This window comes from Pseudonaja textilis, chromosome 5, assembly GCF_049901715.1.
Source record: "Pseudonaja textilis isolate UNSWEBS1 chromosome 5, rPseTex1.2, whole genome shotgun sequence".
Classification (NCBI taxonomy): Eukaryota; Metazoa; Chordata; class Lepidosauria; order Squamata; family Elapidae; genus Pseudonaja; species Pseudonaja textilis.
This window is the reverse complement of record NC_141994.1, coordinates 30,405,664-30,424,123: the sequence shown is the minus strand read 5'-3', so window position 1 is coordinate 30,424,123 and position 18,460 is coordinate 30,405,664. Positions and strand designations below refer to the sequence as shown.

Genomic DNA, 18,460 nt, shown 5'->3' with positions numbered 1-18,460 from the left:
ATCATCAATAAAATAGTTCCCATATCTTGTAATATTCAGGTTGCTCCTTCTCTTTAATTGCAAGTGTTAATCTGTTCATTTCTGCACATTCTAATATTTTCTTAATCACATTTTCATCAGTAGGAATCTCTTCACTTTTCCAGCTTTGAGCAAATACAATTCTAGCTGCAGTTAGCAAATGAATAATTAAGTATATATTCTCTTTACTATAAGTTTCAGGTAAGATCCCCAACAGGAATATTTCAGGTTTTAAATCAATATGCTGTTGTGTCATGTTTTTCAACTACGTGTGTATTTTTGTCCAATATTTTTTGGCTTCTACACATGTCCACCACATATGATAATATCAAACAGGTATCTGGTGGCACTTCCAACATTTGGCTGATATCATTAAAATCCTTGCCAACCTCATTGGTGCAAAAGGCCATCTATAAAACATCTTATACAAATTTTCTTTATATGTGGTTGACATTGTTAACTTATAATAGCAATCCCGTAGTTTCTACCATTTATATAGTTCTATTGTATAGCCAAAATTCTTTCCCCATGCTATCATTGTCTCAGAATATTCATTTTTATTAAATGACCTGTCATTAAGCTTACTTGAGGAATTTGACAAATCTGGAAAAAAGGTATGATATTCTGCTTCGTACTTTTGGATTAGTATGGCGAAGACCTCTGTGATCCAAGAATGCTATCTGCAATTAAAAAGGAACAATTTAGCCATTTGAATTTCTAACAAACCAAAAGAGGCAAATTGGATCCGAAGGGATCCAATATTATTCAACGTTATTTTAAAAGAGAGATGTAATATTATGGACAATTTTATAAACAAATAGCTATCTAGTATGAACTTACTAAAACATTCGGAATGTGTTGAGGTTCCAAAGAGAAAAATTTTTCATATCTGACCACAGTCTCAAAGAATTCCAGAGTTACTGATGTGTGCTGGTAAGTGCTAATACCTGATGTAACCAACTAAAGAGAAAAGGAAAAGAGAAAAATGACTGAGTCAATTTTGTTGATATAAAAATTATAACAAATTATACCAATTTTGATTCATACTTACAGTCCGCATCATGTCTTGCAGAGCACTAGCTTTTGTATCACCTGTAAAGTGAGCACTATGAGATACTGGAAGAGCTTCAGCTAACATATATAACAATCTTATTGCTACTTCTACTTCCATAAATGGTTTGGTTTGCCAATTCCTATAAGAAAGAATAGATAGAAAACAAATTAACAAAATATGAAATTATTTTATGAATAATTTATTTGAATTCAAGTTAATTAAAGATACCTATAAAAACATGAATATTTCATCAACAGATAAATTAAACATTAACAATTAATTTCTGGGATTATCAACTACACCAGCCTTCTTCAAACCTCTCTTCTATCTTCTGGGCAAACTTTCTCCAAGTCACCAGTCATTGGTTATGGTAATAATTTGAAATTTAATTTGATTCATTTGGTATAAACTCTATATATTTTTACTATAGTATGCACTAAAGAATATGAACCCTAAAAGAGGGAAGATTATTCAAGTATTTTTCTTGTGAACAAGAAGAAACCTAACTTGGCAATATAATATAATGAAATAAATTCTTTCTGTTTGTTGTATGCAATCCTCTTTTCCCCCACATTAAAATTTTATGCTTGTGTTTTAAATTGCCAAGTGTTTTTGAAGCTAATACCACTTATTTCTTTCCAATTTATTCGCAAAGCACTTCTTTTTCCCTCTTCCAGGAGAACACAATGGAGTGGGAAGGGAGTGGGAGAAAGGTATTGCCGTTAACAGGTTTTTTCCCCCTCAGGTTAATGAAACTATTAGACTTGCAAATGTATTAACAATTAACAAAGGAGCCTACATAGCAAAAAAAACCTATGAAATCCTTATAGTTCCAATAATCAGATTTTGGCTACTAAAATGTAATCATTACCAATCAGCCAACTGGAAAGCAGGTCTTAAGTATCAATTGTCACTAAAAAGAAAGAAATATTTACCTAATTACTAGAAAACTTTTATCAGAAATTCATTTGAAACTTACTGCAATGTAGTGTTAAAAACTCTGCGAACAGAAACCAATAGTAATTCAGGTGAGACTTGTGCAAGTCTATCCAACAACAGTTTTAGTTGTTTCCGATATTCTACAAACATGGCTTCATCTTCACCCTGTCAACATAGATAGTATGAACAAATTAGTTCCATAATATATTAGCATTTGGATATTACAAGGCATTTCTTGCTAGATGATTAACAAACATTAGTAGATCCATCATCCTTGTTGCCTGTAATCTTATTATCTGTTAAAGTAGTCCTGCTAGATTACAATTACATAAATGCCTTTATTATTATCACTCTTACTACCTTTTGTCTCACTCTTGATTCCTGATGACCAGGTGGACAAAACAGCATACTTTTATTGACATTTTTGAATGTGATTTGTTCTTGCCTTGTGCCCAAGGCAGGAAATGACTCATGGTCTCCTGGTTTCCAGCCTGGTACCTTTAACCATTACACCAAAATGATTGTTCTTGGTCCTGTTCCTTTACTGTTATTTTAAAGCAGGAACAGGAACTTGATCTCTTGTGCTGATGAGGGAGTGGTGGGTATGAAATAGAAGGAGAAAAGAACCCAAAGGATCAAATACTTCTCATTTGTAAAACATACCTATGAAAATTATTTAAAAGTTTTAGATCAGAATGTTAAAATAAATAATTATCTACATCAAAGTTGTTTCCATTTTTATGAGAAACTTACTAATGAAAAAATCATACAGTTTTCAAGGCTACTTACAAGCATATGCCAATCTAACTTCCCAAAAGAAAACTTTACATATTACTGCCTCTAATTCCTGATATCGGTCTTCATAAGCATTTGATAAGTCAGTCTAGCTAAGGGGTGTCAAACTGGATTTCTTCGAGGGCCGGATCAGCATTGTACTTCTCCTCTGCGGGCCAGAGGAGTGGGGTGGAGGGGGGTGGAGACAAGATGGACACCTCCTACAGCAACCCCCGTTTTGGATGGCAGAGTGCTACAGGAGCCCATCCAGTGTGTGGCCTCACTGCACCCCGTTTTGGCTGCCAGGGGCACCGTGGATCACTCCTTTGCTATTTCCAGCCAGCCCACAGGCCAGATTTAAGCACCCTTCAGCCCAGATCCGGCCAGCGGGCCCTGAGTTTGACAGCCCTGGTTTAGCTTAACAATGTCCTGAAATTCTGAAAAATTTTAGTGACAAAGCTATGTAGAATGTGGTACTGAGACAGTTTTGCCTGCCAGTGGAAACATACAATGTAAATCGTTTAGCCCTATTAATTGTTCTTGGTCAACTGTTACATTCTTCAGAATCATTTGACAATCCTGGGGCACTGTTTTGTAATCGTCATTATCCTTCATGCTGAAATAGTCAGTCTATTTTGGACAGAGCTACAATACTTTGAATAATGCTCCTTCATTCTCAGCTTTCTAGAATGACATTGGAAAGATGGGCAAAATACTAATGAGTCCACTGTGCATCTACAATGTGGTTATATTTTATTTTAGACCTGTGCAGCACAAGTTATAATGGGGTATCTCTGAAAAGTATCCAGATTAGTCCAACTATCATTTCTGGAGTTAGACAGCTAACTGGAATAAGAAACAGGTACCATAAGAACTGAAATTGTCACTGAATTATTTAAGGGTGACTTCTAACCTCATTTTCAAAGTTGTATTCTTCATCGTATGTTAACTTTTTCATTACTGCCAGCATAATTGCCTAGAAAGATAAATCAGTGATAAAATTATCATCTAATATAAACTTCTATTTATTAAAATAATAAAAGCAGTGAGAAAGATTCAACAGAAATAATGCAGAACAGAAGTAATGAAATATTATTAAAGTAATCTGTATGTGTGCTGTTTTATACCATACCATTATAAATGCAAGGAAATAAATAGTAATTTTAAGTGCAAGACATTCAGCTGCAGAGAACTCAAAATAACCGGTTTAGCATTTGATTTGTATATTTTTACTGAGCTGGTTTGGACATCAGAATAAATAATATATATATTTTTGAGAATAAAATACCTTCCCCTCCCCTCTAGCTCTGACCATTCTCTTCTATGTTACCCTCCCTCTCCCAATAAGTAAACTTCCTCTTTTCTCATAATGCTAAGAACTATCACCTGAAAGGTTTTTTCCCCAATTAGTCATTGTATTCAACTGGTGATGGAAGGAGAGTGAAGGAAAATACCAGTTTTATTTTATTATTAAAATGACATGCAGCTGCATTTGGGGGCAGGGGTCCTCCTCTAAATCAAAGAACATATAATGATTTCATGACTTGTTGGTAAAAAAAAGTTATTATCTGATAAGAATTTAAATAAGTTTGGGGATTATTTCATTTTTTTAATTTACAATTTTAATGTTAAAATATGTTTATTTTACTGCAGATCTGAAATGGCTTCCCATGGCAGTTTTATTGAGTAGTAAAATAAAGAGCTTATTTTACTCATAATAGCATATCATTATTCTTACCTCTACATTAGCTTTTTGTTGTTCTGAAAGCACAGGGAGCTACAAAATAAAAGAAACAAACCTAGTTTTCAAATGCCTCAAGCAACGTACACATGTTAATACTGAAAAGGTTGAAGAAAACATGGACTTTTCATAATGCAAAATTTCATAAATTTACCTGTTTCAATAGGTGCAGATAATCATAACAAAAACCGATTATATTTGAAGATATATCATCATCTTCATGAATCAAAAGTTGTAACATTAGAGCCACTTTTGCTTCAATTGCTTGTAGAGTATCTTGAGCATTTTTCAAATCTCCAATCTTCACAAGTTTAGACCAGCTAGCTATCAATGCCTGCCCAATTCCATTGATCAGTTTAGAGAATCTAGCTAGAAAGTCTACATCTTCTTCCTGTAAAGGTTAAACATTAAACACATTTAAAGAAAAATGAACAACTCAAGTCACAGATTATATCCCTGTAAAAAATAAAATCTCCATGATGCATAATGTTATAGTAGATTCAAATGATCACTTAGACAGCAATACTGGTTGCATTTACTAGATGAAACAGCAATAAATAAAATCTATTAATGTTGTTATTTTCCCAAGACCACTTGCAAACATTGAATTTTATACTTATGTTAGTGGCTATGGCTTGGATTTATATTATTCCCAATTCTTTTACACATGAATACATTACTTACACGTACACACACATCATGTCAGCATGTGAAAATGCAGAAATTTAAACAGACCCCACCCAAATCTATTCAGCTGACAAGCTTATAAAATTATACAATATGGAAGAAACTACAAACAGAGTATTGTACATTGAAGCTGGATAACGGGAGCTTTATCACTGATGAAAAGAAATGCTTTATCACATAAGCACAGTTAAATTACTGGGACAGATATCATAAAATGCTGTTTAGAGCAAACAACGCAAATGATTTTTATAAGTACTGAAGACACAAACAGTCTTACCAATCATAGTAATGTAACTTTTCTTTCACTAAAAATAACTAACCTGATCAACTATAAATAGGCCAGCAGACTGCAAAACTTGACACAAAGTTTCTACCAACTTAGTTTTATCAATTGGATCCATTCCCTTATTTACAATTTCAAACAAGCAGTCACATGCTTCCTCTCGTAAAACTTCTATGGACATGTGACCTAGCAGCATATTTATAAACCTAAAGAAAAAAAAAAGATCAAAATTTTGCTTTCTGGGTAAAAACAGAAATTGCAAGTAAATGTTACTTTCTCTGTGTCAATTTAAGCTATTTGTGTAACAGCATGCAAATAACATAAAATGGTACAATTATACTGTTGTAAATTGCCACAATGAGATACTCCTATATTTAACAGATATTCAGAAATAATAGATAATCTCCTCAAAAATAGCCCTTTAAAATTAGGTTTCACTGTATTTGCAAGACAGCTAACAATAAATTTTAAAGTGGCTAATTTTCCAAACAATTAAAAAAGACTTATTTTTTAATGATGGTTACTCTAAAATTTCACTACAGTTTTATTACACAGTAACTTCATTAGTGAATTTAGAATCAATAACAGCATTACCTTTCATTTGCAATTAAACTCAAATCTATCCAAGAGACATATGCTCCAACTACTTCAAGGCATTGACATGTCAATTCTGAATTTGTATACTGATAGGTTTGCAAGATTTGATACCATGATTCAACCAAACTTGGAATGCATTGCTCCCTCATAGTATCCTTTAGTAGAGTATTTCTGCGAGCCTCCTATAGATATAATAAGGACGTTAGTCTTCAAAAGTAAAAACTGAGATGCCTGTTTCTGTTCTTTGAAAATTGAAAATGCTGGGAAAGTTAATCGTAGCAGTAATCTAATATTAATCATAAAATGCATCTGTATGGTTGATGTCTCTTCATCACTACTTTGTAATTTCAAATGTTTCTCACATATTAGGGATAAAATGCATTTTTTAAAAAAAATTATGAGTCGTCTGTGCATGTAAAAGAGAGGAAGTCTAAAACTCCCTTCTTGGGGCCTCATGCCAAACTTCAGTCTCTTTCCAGTGTGGTCTCACCCAAAGCAGCATTACTGGGGTAGATCATCAAGAAGTTTTGATGTTGATTGGTTAACTGTACCCACAGCCCCAACAATCTTTATATTACTTCTCCACCTTGCTCTGTACTTTTTCTTATCTCTTACTTTTTTTAACTATCTGCCCTGCTTGCAGTTGGGTGTTTTTTTTAAATATTCTCCTTTAACTCATGCCTCCATGTTTCTGAATATCTTTCTCTCCCTGCCTTGCTTTCCTCAGCTTTTTCATGCCTTCTGCCTTTTAATACTCTGACATATTTCATCACTCTGTGCTTACCAATCTTTTTTTCTCTTGCTGCTGCAGTCTATACATCTCTATGGATTATTTTTCCCCGACTGTGTATCTGTATGCATTACCTTCTATTTTAGAGCATGTGAGTAGGAGTACCCATCTATGTATTATATTATGTTATATTATATTATGCATTTGGTGAATCTAAGTGAATTAGTTTTCCTTTCTGCCCCTTCTCTTGTATGCCCTTTTATTTATGTATACTTTTTACTTTATTGCACTGTGTATATTTTTGTTTCTGGTCGGGGTGTGTGTTACATTTTAGTGCATGTGACAATGAATTTGTAGTTCTATGTGGCTGACTTGCAGAATGTTTACATTTTTGCCTGCATCATTTATTTTTTATTTATTTACTCTAATCAATTTATATGCTGCCTCACTTACCTAACATTAGACAACTTACATATTAAAAAACATAGCATTTCTTTGTAATAATGAAAATTATTGTCAATATATGTCAGATATCACTACATCAGGTACAATTGTAAGAAGTGACTTTGAATGGAATGTAGATCACTTGCGTTTCTCCTTACATAATTATTATAGCAGATAGAATTTAAGGAGGCTGAAATGATTCATAACTGCATTAGGCAAAAAAAAAAAATTCAGTTTCTTGTTTTTAAAAGTAGAAATTAAAACAATCTTTTTCTATAATCTCAAATTTAACAATTACTTCTATTATACATATGACCATGATCTCATATTGTATCACAAGCTCTATTGCAGCTTCTCCCAACCTAATGTTCTGTAAGTATGTCAGAACTCAAATTTCTTGAGTTCCCCAGCTAGCACAAACATTCTGAAATCATTCCAAAACATATGGATGATACCAGGTTAAAAAAGACATTTCTGTAGTTTGTAAATATGACATTTTTAAGACATGGCTTCTAAATCTGCTTTGTTTAACAAAACAGTTGATTATGAAACTGTCACCAAAAACCAACTTATTATGTCAATATTAATGTTATACAACACTGAAATCAATGAGCACATTTAGTTTATAAAAAAGGAACTTACCTCTGAGGTGTGAACAACATCCCTATCTACCAGTTCAGCATCAACTGCCATAAGAATTCTGAGATAAAGGTCCACACCTCGAGGATTCAAGCCTACCACAGATAGAATATCAAAGAAAAACTTGGGCCATTTTGTAAGATATTCTGTAACAAACAGCAAAGCAAAGACCTGAGCTGCTTTGTTTCGTATAAATGTCTTCTCTGACTGAGAATTCAACATCTGGAAAAAAAATGTATTTTTATCATTTTTCAAGATATGATCATAAATGAAATAAGTGGTTATATTTTTATAGATAAAGTAATCTATTTGGAAAATTATTAAAGCACATGGTAAATAATAATAAATTATATGAGAAAAACTTACCTGTGCCTGTAGCCATGTTACTAGTGTTTCCCTAATTAGCTGTTGCTGTACTTCAGTTAGTTGAGAATACCTGAAACAGAGCATTTATATTAAAATATTTACAAATATTTTAGAGAAACATTCTTGGAGAAGCTTCCAGTATCCTATTGGCTACCTAAGATTTTGGGTTTTTAAATACAACTGCTATGGATAGGAATTTTTGAATTAGAAGATTACACCAGAGTTGAATATGTAAATAAAATACATAATCAGAAACAAGTAATTTGATTTATATATGCATACTTATATGTGTATGTTTACATGCACACATGCTAATATATAGTTTGTCTTACGTTTTCCCCATCTCCAATCCAGACCTTTACAAAAATTGTAAATTTGGAAAGGATTGCAAAGTTTATCTACTTCAACCTTTCATAAATATAAAACAAGTATCTCACTTGTATTTAATTTGATGTTCCAAAACTTGAAAGCAGAAAAACTTGATGTGATCATCACTGAAATAGAAAAAACAATTTAAGAAATCTGGGATGAAACAGTTTATTTGTTATGTTTTATCTACAGATGGTTTGGATAGGAATCTAGTCCATGGATAGTCACTGATTAAAATGTTGCGTTCTTCATAATTATAATAGTACATAATTATAATAGTATAATAGTACATATAAAATTATAGACAAATATGTACATATGTATTCATTTACTGATTTCGCTTACATTCTGCTCTTCATTTGAAGACCTAAATTGATATCTGGGTTCAAGTCAATCTCCTTTTAAATAACAAAATTGCATACTTTTTGCAGCAGAAATCATTGTTCCAAACTATTTTTGGTTTAATGACAGATTACAAAATTTAGCTATAATTACTACAAACTAGACATTGCTTCCGACACTACAGGCAGTGGTAAAATGTTATTAAAAATAGTCCAATTCAAGCAAGAGATTTTATATTTAAGCTAAATTCCTAGAGGTTGATCATAGAGTTGGCTGTGGATACTTCACACTATCACAAGAGATATTGCAAGAGATCATGAGCATGCAATTCATATTACAACACGGGTTATGTTTAGCTGTCAGCAAATGGCTCAAACTATTCAAACTCTAACATGGGTGAAATAATGAATAATTTCTTCTAAAAAAACATCTAAGAGATTGTTAAGTCTGTTAAGAGACAGAAATACAGTAGTATCTGTTTGAACATGTAGTTTTGTTACAGTCATGCTGTTACAATATCTGTTTAGACTAATAACAAATTAGGCTGTTAGACTAATAATAGATTAACCTTTGGTTTGGATCCATACATGTAAAAGGACAAAAAGCAGCATTCAGTGACACAGAATAACTTTTAACTGAAAACACTAAAGATAGCAGCATATGTGAAAATCACAAATCTCACACATAAGAACAATCTAGGTTTTTGCTAATTTAACACTATAATCCTAGCCCATAAAGTTAAACAAAGCCATATACTTCAAAGAAGAATTCTTTGGCTGACAAACTTTCTGAGAAACAGAAGAGAATTCAGCTTCCATTAGTTCCACTAATTGTGTTGATCAGGATATAACCACATCAAACAATAATAGAGCTGGATGCTTGAAATTTATATTTACAATTATTGTATATACAGAGTATTGTTTCTACTTCATATGCAATTTCAATATGACTACAAAAATATAAACTAATCTCAGATGTCTAGCTATTATGGATCAAGGGGTCCTTGGTGCTCTCTGACCTTGGCTGTTTTCTTGCAGACATTTCATTATCCAAATTAAGCAACATTAGTAGTGTTAACTAAATTTCCTAGTTTGGATAATGAAATGTTTGCAAGAAAACAACCAAGCCTAGAGAGCACCAAGGACCGCTTATTTCAACCCTGAACTACAAATATTCCCCTTTATTGGTATTATTATGAATTATATGGTGCATGAGAAGGGGCGTTGGTCTTACCTGATACACTCCTTGATGTGCTGAGAGAGAATCCAAAGAATTTAACTCTGCCTTTTTGCTCTGTGGAGCTCTTGTTAACGCAACTCTCTTGGGCTAAGACTGAGTCTAAACTGGGGCACAGTCAAGAGAGGTGTGACTAAAAAAGTTTAAAAGGACTCAGTCTCTGGGCAGAAAGGCGGAGTTAACCCATTCGTTGGATTCTCTCGTCAGCACACTGGAGAATGGTACACTGTCTCTTATCATTCTACTTCAGAAAAGAAACAACTTAAATTTTGTTACCTGTAGATTCTTTGGGCTAAAGCTTCAGCACATACTTGCCAAGCATCAGGAGATATCTTCAACTGTTCAAAATAGGCCAATGCCTGAAATTATTTTTAACACATTTTTAATAAACAGACATTGGCATAATAAAAATAGCTGATTCTCTACAACTTTGAAATAAAGTAAATTTAAGAATCCATGTTATTTTAATCAGTGCAAAGTTGCTAAAGGAATAAGGGAAATCTGAAGGAAAGTAAGTGAAGTAGAGGTCTGAGGAATAGCACTTTGGTAGAAAACTGAAAAAAAAAGAGAATAAGCAGGAGAAAGAGGAAATCTCATTCCCAATAGAATTAAATATTAATTATAAGAAGCACGGAAAAAAATAAGATGTTTGACCATGTGAAGGCTTGAAAATGAGTGGAAGGCCTGACCTCTATTCTATCATCCATATTGTCTTTTGTGAGATCTGTTTACAATTCCTTAAACATGAATAGGTCAAGAATATGGTCAAGAATCCTGCAAATAGTGCAGAAAGGTATATTTGCAGATTGGCAAATATAAGGGTATCTCCCTTTTTCATTTTCTAACTAAACATGGAGAAGTGAGAAAGAAAATTGGTTACAACTATGACCGTTATCAACTTTCAAGATCTCACATATTTTGATGAAAACCTAAGGAAAGAATCAAGTCCCCTCCATGATAATCTGCTGGAGATCGTATGACAGATAGCACTAATTCCAAGCCAGAGAGGGGTCCAAAACAAAAAGTCACTCTCACTTTAACACATATTTTTAATTTTTTGACATTGTCATCTGCTTCTGAAAAAAAACCCCAGATTGTCAGTTTAACTTAATCCAATACTATCCATATCTTAACTGGACTTTGAGGGATAGAGAAGAATACCCAGGTCACAAAAGGAAATAACCCCAAAAAAGAAAAAAGACAAAATTGGGTTGGGGATAACAATGCAGTAATATGAACACAATGTTGGGGAAAAAAAGGAAAGTATGGATGACAGAGGACATCTTAACATCTCTCAAAGATGTTAAGATACAGGTGACCAGCACTAAGGAAGCACTTGGTGAAATCTTTACAGAGCAATGAAATGGTAAGGACTAGTTTAGAGAATCGTGAAGTAGAGATGAAAAGATCTTGATAAGCGTTATATAGCTTTAAAAAACAGCCATATCTTGGCTATAGGTCAGAAATATTTATAGCAAGCTGAAATTAAAATGCTCTTCTTACTGAGCTTGTTATAAAAACAAAAATTATGAGAAAAGCATAATTAAACTTACTCGCTGCCTGAAATCTAAATCAGCATTTGGATTTAATCCTAGAAGAGCTTGCTCATCCATTTCTGCTGCTATTCTCCAGCTTCTTTAACAGGATTATCCCATTCATACACAATCAGAGATACAAACATCTATGGATGAAATAAAATTAAGATGGTAGCAAAATTCTAAATTAAAGCTAAGGTTTAAAAATAATTTTGTCTCAGATAAACTACATCTTAGACAAAAAGATCATATAACAAAAATTTGTTTGTATACCTGTTCTTTTTTACCATACTAGGCAGGCAAATAAATGTTACAGCCCAGCACATCTGGAAGCCTGAAACAGTCAATGCTAGGCAAGATTTAAAAAATCTTCTAACCAGATATGAAGCAAAACAAAAGTATCATTCTCCTATGTTGTTAGTAAAGGTATAGAGGCAATATGTTCTTAATCACTAGTCTCCTTGCAGATACATCTCATGGTACCTGGTGTGATTAATTTTTAACATAAAAAATTAAATAAATTAAATAAATCTCAGGTATACACAGAGCAATGCATATCGCGGTGCCAAAGGGACTTGCCCATGCACTGTCTCCTTGCAGAAGATCCCAGCCTCAAGTATGCACATGTGAGGCTGGGACCTTCTGCAAGGAGACGGCATATGGGCTACCAGCTTGGTTCTGGCTAGCAAAGAAGCAGCAGCTGAGGTGCGGGCTAGTGGGGAGTCCAGCAGCTCTCAGCCCTGGCTTGTCTTCCCTGATGCTATGCGGGCCTGGGCGGCATAGGATCATGCTCTCTGGTTGCCCCCCCCATCCCCTGCTCCTAGCAGGCAAGGCCCAGCAACTGTGGAGAATCCTGGCGGGACCCAAGCAGTGACTGCTCAGCCCTGGCTCGACTTCCTCTCAGCCACTGCCAAGCCAGGTAAGTGGGGTGATGGGGGAACCTTGCTAGGCCACAAGTGCCACATGGAGCCACAGCGCTGGTGGCTAAGCAAGCCAGGCAAGTGGGGCGGGAGCTTGCTAGGATGAGAGTGCTAAGGGCGGCGGCAGCATGGCAGCAGCGGTCTAGGCCGGCCCAGGAGTCAGGACTCAACTGGTGCTGGCGGCAGCAGCGGCATGTAGGCAACCAGGGCTTGCAGAGCCTCACTTATCTAGGGAGATCAGATGGTGGAAGGCTGGCTGACTGGCTGGTGATAGCGATGGGCGGGAAAATGTGGGAAGCGATGTAGCACACATGTGCTATAAGGAGTGACTGGGTAGGGCGGGCAGGGGGAGAATGCCATCAGTGATTCTCGCACATGCGCGCAATGTCGCACATGCGCAATAAGGATAGGGCAAGCAATGGAGGAGTGGGCGGAGAGGGGCTGGGCCAGCCAGGGGAACGTTTTACCAGTTCTCTGAACTACCGGAATCATAACAACCGGTTCTACCGAACCGTAACGAACCCGTAGAATACCACCCCATAGTGATACAACCCGTTAAGTAAGCCATCATGTTATCAGACCGAATTTTACAACTATTTCTACCATGGTGGTTAAGAGAATCATGTGATTATGTGCAGTCCCCAACTGCATGTTCCCAACTGGCTTTGCTTGTCAGGAGCCAGCTGAAAAAATTGCAAATTGCAATCATGTGACCACAAGATGCTTCAACATCTTGTAAACGCGAGCCAAGTGCCTGAATTGCAATCACATATTGCGTATGTGTGTACCACACATGCTCATCCGGTTGTTATAACTAGGAGGAAAGATAATAAGTCACTTTTTCAAAGGCCATCATAACTTCAACTATCATTAAATGAACAGTCATAAGTTGAGTAATATCTGTAGGAAGCAACAATTGGCTGACATACTAACTTTTGATCAGATTTTCAGGGGAAAGAGGTTTATTTCTCCATATTCCTATGTCACCTTTTGGAGCATAGATCCTTAAACTATGGCCCACGGGACAGATATGGCCTGCTGACTCAATCTATCTGGCCCGTGCACAGTAGTGACTATGCCCCTCCCCCTGCCCCTCCCTGCATGCTGCACTGCCCGCATTGCCTCTCCTCCTCCGTCACCCTTATGATAACTTCAAGCCCATTGGGGTCTACGCACTGCAAAAGGAGAAGTGCATGATTAAGGACTGTTCACTACAAAGGTGAAGGGCGAAGGGTGGCGGGTGTGGGCTGACTGGCTTAGGGGCAATGCTAGCAGCGCAGCCACGTGGTCCCTGGCCACTCCCAGCAGCTGTGCTGCCGAGAGTCCAGGACTCCAGGTGGAGATGCGAGCTGGAGGAGGGGGCTGAGCGGCATCAGACTTATCTTCCAGCCTGCGGGGATTGCAAAGTTCACCATGGCTACCCGCAAATGTAAGCCTGATGGCACGGGAGGGAGACACACTCTGCGCCCACTGCGCTCAGTTAAAGCCAAGGCAGGGCATGGGCCAGTGGGTGGGGACCAGAAAGCTACGCAGGGATGGCTCACCGGAAAGAACTAGAGAAAAGCCTTTCAGCTTTTCTCTGTAGGCTGCCCTTCAGGTAAGGCCCCTCCTCCTCCTCCTCCTCTCCCTTTCCCCTTTCCGCACTGTCCTGTTTTTCCCAACACCTGGGCCAGACAGGCAGTAATTTCCAGGCAGATATAAGATTATAACCTGAGTTATAACCATGTGATGAGTCAAGTACGTGTAAATGCATTAAATACTGCAATTATATCCACTTTATTACAGGACACAACAGTTTAATTTATATAGATTAGGCTTCTTAATCAAGACTTATTGCCTATTATTGTCATACACATTTTTCAACAGTCACCCAACACCCTCATAAATTTCTTTCTCTGAGTAGAAAATCTGGCAAAGAGTTTTGTAGTTCATGTGAAGAATATGTAACCAACCAATGGAGAAACAGGTAAAACTTGAATATTATCTGGAAAAAGTTCTCAGAGTTAAACTGCCTCACTGATTCAGTTTTTGTAGGTTCTAAATGGTCTGTCATGCTTTTCTTTAGCTCCTTGCCTCTTGTCTTTGGGTTACCATTGCTATTAAAGAGAATGGAGGGACATTAAAAGGCTCACCTAAGTGTCATAGGTGATCAGGAGAATTTTAAAAAATGCTACCTTCTACTGGTTTGTCAATTTTCTATGCTTCAAGCAAATCTAAAAGGAAGGGTAGGGGCATGACAATCCTAAAAATGTAATATTGTCTGTATTAAAATAATTGCAAAGGAATTCTAAAACTCAACAACAACAAACCATCAACCTATTTCAGTACTATAAACAATAAACTCAAATTATTTAGAGAATGGTACAGTCAGCCCTTTGTCTGAGGTTTGCATTACAATGCTCATCTATATAAATTACAGCACTTGTTCTGTGAAAAGCCAGTGGGCTTTCCAGTGGTCCATTGCTCGTTGGAATTAGTTCACTGCTTTTCTGCTGCCAATGATAACAGAAAATCAGGAATCACCTATATTTATATATATAAATTGTGTTTTGTGTGTGTGTGACAATGAATAAAGAAATTTCTATCTTCTAAAGCAGGGGTCTTCAAACTCGACAGCTTTAAAACTTGTGGACTTCAACTCCCAGAATCCCTCCTCCAGTTAGCTCAAGAATTCTGGGAATTGAAGTCCACAAGTCTTAAACTTGCCAAGTTTGAAGACCCTTATTCTAAAGCTTCAACTAGGATAGTTGTTCCATTTATATTATTGCTGGGTCCACACTTCAAATTAGTTATTGTATAATGTGATTTGTTTGATTTTTGCAAACCCATGTGCTATAATTTGTAAACCATTATTTATGACTTATAATTTGTAAATCATTGAATTATGAATTATCAATCAATGATTAAACAAATTATAATTTAATGTAGTCTAGGAACTCACTATGTACTAATGAGCATCACCAATGGCAGAATGCATCATAAATATACAAGTACAATTATTGTATTTATCAATTTGCAAATTGTCACTAAATAAAGTAATACGTAACAATTTTTTACTACATTTCATTATCATTCACTATTTACCATCTTCTCAAAATCACAAGTTTGTGTAATTAGGTTGTGATTGATGAAATGAACTATGTCATAAATTTTTGTCATAATACATTAGTCAATTACCATAAATATCTGACTTTGTATGATACAACAAGTTATTGCTAATGTAGATGTGGATAAAGTAGAAAAAGAGTTTTGTCTGCTGACTGCCAGATACCTGCAATTTGGCAGTTCTAATCTCACCAGGCTCAAGGTTGACTCAGCCTTCCATCTTTCTGAGGTGGGTAAAATGAGGAGCCAGATTGTTGGGGGCAATATGCTGACTCTGTAAACCACTTAGAGAGGGCTATAAAGCACTGTAAAGTGGAATATAAGTCTAACTGCTATTGCTATTGTTCTATTTGAAAATATCACCAAGAAAAATCTTATATTTAAGTATCTATTAGTACACTGCATATATATTCTAGATTATGACTTATGAATGACAGGATCTTAGCTTCCAAAGTACTGAATAGATTAGATAACTACTTTGCATAGAACAACTATGCTTGATGTGAAATGGCTTTTCACTTGTGACAGATTGGTCAAAATGTGTGCAGAATTATCCTTAAGAGTTAGCAGGAATGCTGCATGTGACACAGATACCACTAAGGCTGGTAACTAGGTCTCATTTTTTCTATTTTACTGAAATGCACGAAGTGAAATCCTCAATTGAAAAAACCATTAGGGACATAAAATGTCTTTGAGCCAATCTGATAATAGTGATCACACATAGAAGATTCAATTTTGGAATACAAGAGGAGTAAATAATAAAAATGCTTATGGCAACACCAGAGGAATATAAGGATGTGAATGAACATGCCTTTCTGTAGATATTGGCAGGGTTGTTGGCTAATTTTTGAATAATTTTCAGTGATTTTTAGATAAGCATATTTATTACTTCTTGAACTGCTATCTTTATTTTATCTATGTTCCTATTCACCATTTGGCTGAACTATCAGAAAATGACTTGCATATATATTATTTCAAACAATTTTCATTGTTAATTCAGATGAACATGGGCATAAGTTTATCATGAAATAAAGTTGATTGCCAATTAAGAAAGGTAGGTGATCCAAGAAGAAAGCAACAGAAGACTATGAGACAGAAACTACGTTTCAGTTATCAAGTAAAAGAAAAATCTGCTTTCCATTGTAATGCACAAATAATTTATTTTCTCCATTAGAATACCTTTTGGTATTGGTAGTGATAAAAGTGGGCTGATCACTGGGAAATTGATGGCTATTCTACATAGGTCTCTTCCTCAAGCGCAGATCTTTCTTTGGGATAATTAATCTTAGACTTTCCAGGCAGCTGGCTAAGAATTTTGGAAGACAACAAGCCAGAACCTTAGTAGAGCCCCAAGTCGAGGAAAGAGCCAGAAAATACTTGAGCAGACGCGGCACGGGACGAAATGAAGGGCAATGAGGCACGGGCCAAGGGATAGGAGGTAATCTATGCGTCTTTAGGTTAGTAAGGCCCTAAGAAAAAGGGGATCCATCCCCAAAGCACAACCTTCAAGCTTGATCACGGGACTTAGAACACGAGGCGGCCACGCCACTGCACCCTGGGGCCTCCTGGGCCAAGCGATTTCTGCATTTAAAGAAAAGTTGGGTAGTCCCCTCCTGAGTTTGCAAATACGGCCACCCTGGAAGCGCACTCAGCCCTCCAACAGACCCCGTGCCCATTTCATTACCTTCCCAGCTATTCCATCAAGGAGGGCTTTGCCTTCTCGCACGATTAGGAGGCCGCTACAAAACAGGGGGCCCAGGCAGAGGAAGCCAGGGAAGGCCACCCGCGGCACACTTGCCGCTCCGCCAGGAAACACGCAACACAGCTGACGCGCCTCTGGGGGTTCCGCAGCACCCCGGTCTCTTTTCACACAGTTCCGCTCGGGAAACTGATCCAATTCCCGAACTACATCACCCAGCATACTCCGCGACACCAAACCCGAGATTCGCCAGGCAATAAACCGCCTCAGAGAAATTCTGGAAGCTAGAAACAGGTTTTTCGATCCTTACTTTAAGTTCGCCAATCAGGGGAAGAAAACGCGTTGCATACTGGGAAAAAGGCTTTCTGCTTAGGCGCAACTCATGACGGGAAGCATAGTTCTCGAGCTGCTGCCTAAGATAGAAAAGACGAGTTTTTTCCCAGCCTTTCTATTCGCTTTGCGTTCCTATCAATGGCCCAGATCTTTAGCTATGCCCAATCACTACGTTGGTCTTGAATGAAAAAAATCTCTCGCGTTGAATCGTTTTAGCTCCCCTACTTTTCATCGACTGGCAGACAAGTGACATACTTGGAATATGCCAGCGCTACACATAACTTCTGTTTAAATATCATGGGATGCTGGGAATTGTAGTTCTGTAAAGCGCTCATTTAATTGGCTTCAGTCTTTAAATGCAATGTCCACGTAAACTTTCCTGGAAGAAAGTACTGAATTAATGCAATCGTTAACCTATCAGATTATTTCCATGGGTTTCACTCCCAATATGGTGTACGTACAATTACAGCCTAAAACTAATGTAAAACCAATTCGTGCCTGGAGCTTTAGTTGGAAAATAAAGCAATACGAGGCTGGGACAAATCTTCAGTAAGGAAGTTTATAGTACTTCTAAGTATTGTTGAGAGGTAAAGCTCCTTCCTACAGTATTATAAGATATATTCCTGTAGATACACTCCTGCTTCGTTAA

General features: G+C 36.4%; 1 protein-coding gene across 3 annotated transcripts in view; it reads right to left on the bottom strand.

Annotated features, from left to right (window-relative positions):
- The window catches only part of XPOT (exportin for tRNA), a 33,426-nt gene that overhangs the window by 13,506 nt on the left and 1,460 nt on the right, over positions 1 to 18,460 (bottom strand). Inside the window, exons 1-15 of one of the 3 annotated variants that reach the window (XM_026700123.2) lie at positions 17,789 to 18,101; positions 11,773 to 11,900; positions 10,496 to 10,578; positions 8,710 to 8,766; positions 8,273 to 8,342; positions 7,910 to 8,128; positions 6,091 to 6,275; positions 5,534 to 5,702; positions 4,681 to 4,917; positions 4,524 to 4,562; positions 3,699 to 3,761; positions 2,052 to 2,176; positions 1,070 to 1,211; positions 859 to 978; positions 604 to 698 (exon numbers count right to left, since the gene is read on the bottom strand). In XM_026700123.2, coding sequence (XP_026555908.1) covers positions 604 to 698; positions 859 to 978; positions 1,070 to 1,211; positions 2,052 to 2,176; positions 3,699 to 3,761; positions 4,524 to 4,562; positions 4,681 to 4,917; positions 5,534 to 5,702; positions 6,091 to 6,275; positions 7,910 to 8,128; positions 8,273 to 8,342; positions 8,710 to 8,766; positions 10,496 to 10,578; positions 11,773 to 11,832 — 1,664 coding nt within the window. In that variant the 5' untranslated portion in view covers positions 11,833 to 11,900; positions 17,789 to 18,101. Of the gene's footprint in view, positions 1 to 603; positions 699 to 858; positions 979 to 1,069; positions 1,212 to 2,051; positions 2,177 to 3,698; positions 3,762 to 4,523; positions 4,563 to 4,680; positions 4,918 to 5,533; positions 5,703 to 6,090; positions 6,276 to 7,909; positions 8,129 to 8,272; positions 8,343 to 8,709; positions 8,767 to 10,495; positions 10,579 to 11,772; positions 11,901 to 17,463; positions 18,102 to 18,460 lie in introns of those variants that run through there. The other 2 variants (XM_026700116.2, XM_087934433.1) reach the window with 2 other exon arrangements.